This window comes from Aquarana catesbeiana, linkage group LG03 (assembly GCF_042186555.1).
Source record: "Aquarana catesbeiana isolate 2022-GZ linkage group LG03, ASM4218655v1, whole genome shotgun sequence".
NCBI classification, from domain to species: domain Eukaryota; kingdom Metazoa; phylum Chordata; class Amphibia; order Anura; family Ranidae; genus Aquarana; species Aquarana catesbeiana.
The window spans coordinates 730,850,753-730,857,959 of NC_133326.1; the positions used below are offsets into that span (position 1 = coordinate 730,850,753).

Here is a 7,207-nt window from a genome sequence, read left to right on the forward strand (position 1 = left end):
AAAGCAGTCATCTCCATAAAGGAGTGTCACACTAAGCCCATCTCGCCCGAACCCGGGCATGCGCAAGCCAGAGCGGTAAGCTGAGGTCACAGGAAGGCGCCCCTAGGAGGGTAAGAGTGTCGACACGGCCAGCCACGCAAACCTGCATCCAGCGTACAGAGCGCTATGCACAATACTGTGCAATATGTACAGTATTCATTCTTTCTTTTTAGAGTGGAAAAAATAAACATTTTTTTTGTTCTTTGTCCTAAAATCTCCATGAGATAGGCATTAATTTAATCAAAGGAGGCTTCCCAGAAATACCGTATATCATTACACATGCAGTATCTACAATATATCTTCCAATTCTATGATATAAAATGACATAATTCAGTGTAATTCTCATTTTCAGGTAAAGAATGCCTCTCCCCTCCGTCTTCAATTGAGGAATGCTAAAACACGCTTACCTGATGTGCAGAGGATCTCTGTAAAATTTCTGCCTCTTGTCTATGACATAATCTAATGCAATTCTTATTTTTGGATAAAAAAAGTGTCTCATGTCTCCCTCTTTCTATTGAAGCATGCTACAAAGGATTACAGGATGTACAGCATGTTTCTGACATAGCACACTGACTTTTATTTCTGGGTAAAAATTCTGCATCTCTCGATATTCAAATGCAGCCTACTAGAAGGCTTATATGATGTGCAGTGTGTCTCTGTAGGATTTCGGCCTCTTGTCTCTGGTTTAATCCAATGCATTTTGTATTTCTGGATAAAAAATGCCTTATTTCTCCTTCTTTAAAAGAGGCCTACTACCATAGCTTACAGGATGTTCATCATGTTCCTGTAATACTTCTTATTTGTGTCTTTAACATAATCAGTGTAATATTTATTTCTTGCTAAAAATAAAACATCCTTGATTCTCTTCCTTTTCAAATTAGACCCACATAAAAAAATCTTACATGATTTTCAGCATGTCTCCACAATATTTCGGCATAATGATTGTAATTTTTATTTTATATTAAAAAAAAAAAACTTGCCTTGTCTCTCCATCTTACATTGCTGCCAATCAAGCTGCTTACATACTCTCCAGCCACTGTGTTATTTGTCTGAATATTGTCTCTGAAATACGGCTGTGTCAATTTTTTTTCTTCATAACAATTGCCTCATCTATGGAACATGTGATTCTGTCTATCGAGGTGTTTTGTACACTCTGTGATGACATTTGATTAAGGTCTGCAGACAATACAGTGTGGTACTGCATTAAATGAATACCATGTGCTGTGCTATGAAACATGTTTTGCCACTCTTTAGAAATTGTTGCAAAGAATTTAGCATTATTTTATTTAGAAATGTAATTGTATTCTATGCATTAAGATAAAGATAAGAAGCCTTCCATGTGCAGCAGCTCCCCTAATACTTACCTGAGGTCCCTCTAGATCCAACAATGTTGCAGGAGTGTCTCAGCAGTGCGGTGTCATTGGCTCCTGCTACTGTCAATTAAAGTCAGCCAATAAGAAGAGAAAGGGGGCGGGACCGGCTTCGGCTCCATATCTGAAAGGACACAAGAAGCTGTAGCTCAGCTCGGGTGCCCCCATAGCAAGCTGCTTACTGTGGGGGCACTCAACAGGAGGGAGGGGCCAGGAGCACAGAATAGGGAACCGAGAAGAGGAGGATTCAGGATGCTCTTTGCAAAACCATTACACAGAGCAGGTAAATATACCAACACTTCACATATACAACCGAGAGAAACTTTATTCACATTAACATCTTTCCAAATTCCTCCTACATCACCAGGACACATCTAGTGATTATAAGATACACCATCACATGATACATTAAATTAGGATCCGTTATAAAAGTGATCCTATAGAATTCTATTGGTGATACATTCTATGGGGACACATTCCAGTTCTAGTAATCATACATTATTGTAGTGATATCATTATATTAGTGATAAATCCCATTCTTTTTTCTTCTATTTCTTTCATTAGTAAATCTCAGCATCATTTCTTCATATATTTCCTCTGAGATTTTTCCATCAATTTTCATCTCTTTCTATTTTTAGATTTATTATTCATTTCTATTTCTTCACACAATAAAATAATCAATAGAACAAACTCATTGTAAATGTATTAATAATAATAAGGAATGAGTCCTATAAAAAGATGCATAGATAGATTTGTTCTTAAAGGGCCAGTACACCTCTATCTGTACTTTCCACATTGGGTCCCTCAGTAGCCATTTCCCTACTATGACATCACAGCTCGGACACAGACAATAAGTCATATTACACTCTGTGCTCTCTCTCAGCTAAGGCCCTCTATACAATTCTTCACTGTCCCATCTCACTATACACAGTGCTCATGTACTGGGAGGAGCCACTAGAACGAATGCCCCGCCCATTCTATAGGTGACCCAAGAGCCGTACACACCCACTTATACTTTCCTTTGTTGTTCCTCCATCTAAGTCCTCACTAAGTCCCCATTTTCCCGGGTATTGAGGGATCATGTGATCTTCTCTCAGCATACAGTGATCAGACCTGAGCGGCCAATCACAGGACTTACATACTGTCACATGATGGAGGGGTGACATCATCAATCCTGTGTAAGCTCCAATATAACCCACCATGTATCTTACACTGGTGAGGACTCTGGGATCTGACATGGATTGATGGGGGGCTATGAAAGGGGAAAGAAGTGGGTCGGGGGGAGGGCTGTGACTGCCCTAAGTGAGCATGTAGCATGTAGTGCGATTTTACCGTATTTATTTCCATGATTTTTGTTTTGCATTTTTTTAATCTACCCAACAACAAATTTACCAAGATAATAAAAAAGCATAAAAAACACAAAGCGCGGCAAAAACGCGGTAAAATCGCATGTTAAAAACACAAAAAGCACTGCAGAAACGCTCAAAAGCAACAGACATAGATGTGAATCAAGCCTAAAAAATTCCCCTGACACTTTTCAAAAATGCAGAGGCACAAAAATGCATTGATGTGAACGTGTTCCATAGGGATCCATGTTAAAAAAAATGAAAAAACACATTGGAGTGAATGGAGCCTTCAACGCAAAAAGGTTTTTGCTTTTTATGGTTCAATAGACTTCAATGGAGAAGCTGCAGAAAAGCATGTAGTGCGTTTTTACAGAGATTTTGCCACAATTTTTATTTTTAATCTTCCCAAACAGCAAGTTATCTAAAAAAATAGAATAAAAAACCCCCAAAGGACACATTGCGGTAAAAAACTTGTGGAAAGCACAGCAAAAAGCACATTAGAAAGTCTGAAAAGCAACCTGCATAGGTGTGAATGGAGCCTTAGTCTGGGATGAGACTTGTGGGATGCGGGAACCAGTGCGATTCCTGTGCGGGTTCCCTCATCACACCTCAATCACCGGACGTTCACACTGACATCTGAGAACCGCTGCGGGGGGTCAATGGAAAGTTAATGACACCCCCAGATCACTTCGCAGATCGCAGTGCAAACGCTGAAATGGTGCAGGTATCGGATTGTATAGATGTGACACCCAATGTGATCCGATTCCAGTGAGGACCAAAAAAAGGGTCCGGCACCATTTTGGTGTGAATGTGATTTCAATCACACAGTTTGTACGGCTGAATTCACATCACACAGACATGACATGTGATCTGCACAGCAATGTGATCCCAGCCTTAGAGAGATTTCCTCTCACTTCCTGTCCTGGTGACAACAATACAAGGAGTGAGAGAAATCTGTACAGGGACACAGACATATAAACATCTGACAGGGGCTCTAAACCTTCCCCTTCCTTGTTATACTAAACATATCATTCTTATTTCAGTCTGTGTTCCTGTTGGAGAGTTCTCCTCATTTCCTGTCTAGAAAAATGTTGTCACCGGGACAGGAAGTGAGGGGAAATCTCTGTAATGGAGCCCCAGATAGAAGAAAAAACCTGACAGGGGATCTAATCCTGACCCACTCTGCCTAAAAACAGTCTGGGCTTTCTGATCACATTTTTTTCTTCCAGTAATAAATCTCTAGATGACGTCTTCATAGATTTCCTCTCCGATTGTTCCATTTATTTCCATCTCTTTGTACTATAGAATGTATGAAGGGGGAGGGGCAGAGAGGAGAGGTGACCCCATCCTATCCCATCACAGTGACCCCACCCCCCCTCTATGTCTGATCATGGCTGCCCCCCCCCTACACAGAGGGACCACATGTGGGGGAGGGGCAGGAGGAGATAGATAGATAGATAGATAGATAGATAGATAGATAGATAGATAGATAGATAGATAGATAGATAGATAGATAGATAGATAGATAGATAGATAGATAGATAGATAGATAGATAGATTTCTCACTGACCAATAGGAACATGTTATTGTTACTCCAATAATTGGACACATATTCTACCCAATCACAACGATCAGTAAGAAATCTCACATTTATTTATAGTAGAAAAACTTGCAGGAAGCCCCACCCACTGTTATATACTATTGGATGAATATTAAATGAATTCCCCTCCTTCATCTGACATCACCAGACTGTGGGCGGAGTTCTCCCATCTCCCGCCTCCCCCCACATATCTCTATACAACCTCTCCATACACCTAATACAGCATGGAGGGGCTCAGTGAAGATGATGGTGAAGGTGTGGAGATGTCGGATCGGGTCACACAGATCATAAAAGGAGATCCGCCCTGCCTCATAATCCAGATATATCCTGACTCTGTTACCGGAGAGATTGGTGGGTAAGAGGATCTTATTACTGTCATGTATCACTGAATACTCATCATCATCATCATCCCTGTCCAATCCCCAGGACTTCTTATTATATCCAATCACTGACTCCTCCCCTCCCCTCTCTATACTGGGGTAACACATCCCGACTCTCCATTCATCTGACCCCCCGACATCCACATCCCAGTAATGTCTCCCTGAGGAGAAACTCCGACTGCTCAACACCTGAGAAGAATAATCCTGAAATCTCTCTGGTGCTTCTGGATGATTCTGGTTTCTATCTGACCTGGATACAGTTTTCCTGTCTTCTGATATCTGTAGATCATTATTAGCTGTGTTTCCATCCAGTAATATGTCTGCAGCTCCCTGTATATAGAATACATTTACCTCTGTTATTATATCAGATAAACCTGTGTGTAAGACCCCCGTCACATCGAGACCCCCTCCATCATGGAGGAGTTCCTCATGTCTCTCTCTGTCCTCATTATCTCCATCCTCAGTATCACACAAGTCACCTGTGTCTGATTCCTGTAAGACAGTCAGTGGATCCGTCATGTTACACAGCTCCTCAATGTGACGTATCTTCCTGGACAGCTCCTCCTTCTTTATTTCCAGATCCCGGATGGAGATGGAGATCCGCTCTGCCCTCCCGGAGATTTCCCTCAGGATTCTCTTCTCCAGGTCTTCCAGACGTCTCCTGAGATCTCTAAACAGGGCAGTGACTCTCTCGGTGTCACCAGCTGCTTCTTCTTCTACTTTCCTCCTGTGTTCCTGCAGACTCTGGACTCTTTCCTCCGTCTCCTCTCTCTTTGTCAGAAGTTTCTGCAGAACATTCCTCAGTGTCTCCTTCTTCTTCTCAGAAGCTTCATCCAGTGACTCCATCTTATGTCCTTTATGTCCTCCAATCATACAACAAGACATACAGGCACAGCTACCATCGTTAGTGCAGAAATACTTCAAAACTTCCTTATGGACGGAGCATTTCCTGCTCTCCATGGACAAGGTGGGGTCACATAAGATGTGTTCTGGGGACTTTTTGTGGACTCTCAGGTGTTTATCACACAGAGAAACCTCACAGTGTAGACAGGATCTAACAGCAGGTACAGGAGAGTCCACACAGTAAGTACAGAAGACTCCGGACTCCTCCCGATCTGGGTGAGCAGACAGGAAAGTCTCTGCTATGTTACGTAGTTTCATGTTCTTCTGCAGTGCAGGCCGATCTGGAAACTCCTCTCTACATTCAGGACAGGAATATCCTCCAGACCCCCCCTGTGTATCCAGCACACGATCAATACAGACCCGGCAGAAGTTGTGTCCACATTTCAGGGTTACAGGATCGGTATAAATGTTCAGACAGACGGAACATTCCAGCTCAGCTCTCAGATCACCAGACGCCATCGCTGACAGCAGAAGAGAAACTAAACTGAAAGTCTCTGACACCGGGGAGGAATGTGGATGGGGGAGGGGTGACGTCCTCCTACACAGGGTGAGGCTGGATGAATATTATAGGACACGGAGATCAGAGTACAGTATAGAAGGGAGAAGATTCGTTTTTCAGTAGTATGATAATTATACCTCCCAACATTAGAAGAGAGAAAGAGGGAAAGACGAATGTGGAGAAGACATGCGGAGCACTAAGTACAATGACATGAAAAGTGGAGATGACTACATCATGATGAAAAGGAAATTGGTTATATAACCACTTGACCTCCAGAAGATTTACCCCCCTTCATGACCAGGCCATTTTTTGCGCTATGGCACTGCGTTATTTTAACTCACAATTGCGCAGTCATGCAACACTGTACATAAATTACATTTATATAATTTTTCCCACAAATAGAGATTTCTTCTGGTGGTATTTGATCTCTTCTGCATTTGTTTGCGCTATAAAAATAAAAATAAACAATTTTGGAAAAAATATATTTTTTCTTACTTTTTGTTAAAAAACATATCCAATAAAAACATTTAAAAATCAAATTTCTTCATCAATTTAGGCCAATATGTATTCTGCTACATGTTTTTGGTGAAAAAAATCCCAATAAGCTTATATTGATTTCTTTGCAGAAAAGTTAAAGTGTCTAAAAAAACTATAAGAAAAATACTGGAATTTTTTTTATATACTATTAATGACGGTGATCAGCGACTTATAGCAGGACTGCGATATGAGTGAATCTGTAACTTTGTAGGAATCAGTGACACTAATACAGTGATTAGTGCTATAAATATGCACTGTCACTGTACTAATGTCACTGGCTGGGAAGGGGTTAAACATCTTGGGCAATTAAAGGGTTAAATGTGTGCCTAGCCAGTGTTTTTGTGTGTACAGTGTGCTGCTTTTACTAAGGAATGTAATTTGCAAGTAAAAAAAAACAGCACATCCCCCGCTGACAGGACAGAGCTCCTCATTGTTTACATAGACGGAGATCTGTCCTGTCTTCCTTCTCACTAGGGATGAGCCGAACACCCCCCTGTTCGTTTCGCACCAGAACATGCAAACAGGAAAAAAGT

General features: G+C 41.4%; 1 protein-coding gene across 1 annotated transcript; it reads right to left on the reverse strand.

Moving 5' to 3' along the window:
* Positions 1–1,716: 1,716 nt before the first annotated feature.
* On the reverse strand, positions 1,717–6,156 carry LOC141133812 (E3 ubiquitin-protein ligase TRIM11-like). Its single transcript, XM_073623370.1, has one exon. The coding sequence runs from the start codon at positions 6,095–6,097 to the stop codon at positions 4,487–4,489; it is 1,611 nt and encodes a 536-aa protein (XP_073479471.1). The 5' UTR covers positions 6,098–6,156; the 3' UTR covers positions 1,717–4,486.
* Between the last annotated feature and the right edge of the window lie 1,051 nt (positions 6,157–7,207).

Coding starts and splice junctions, on each gene's coding strand:
- LOC141133812 (XM_073623370.1), bottom strand. CDS start 6,097: ATGGCGTCTGGTGATCTGAGAGCTGAGCTGGAATGTTCCGTCTGTCTG.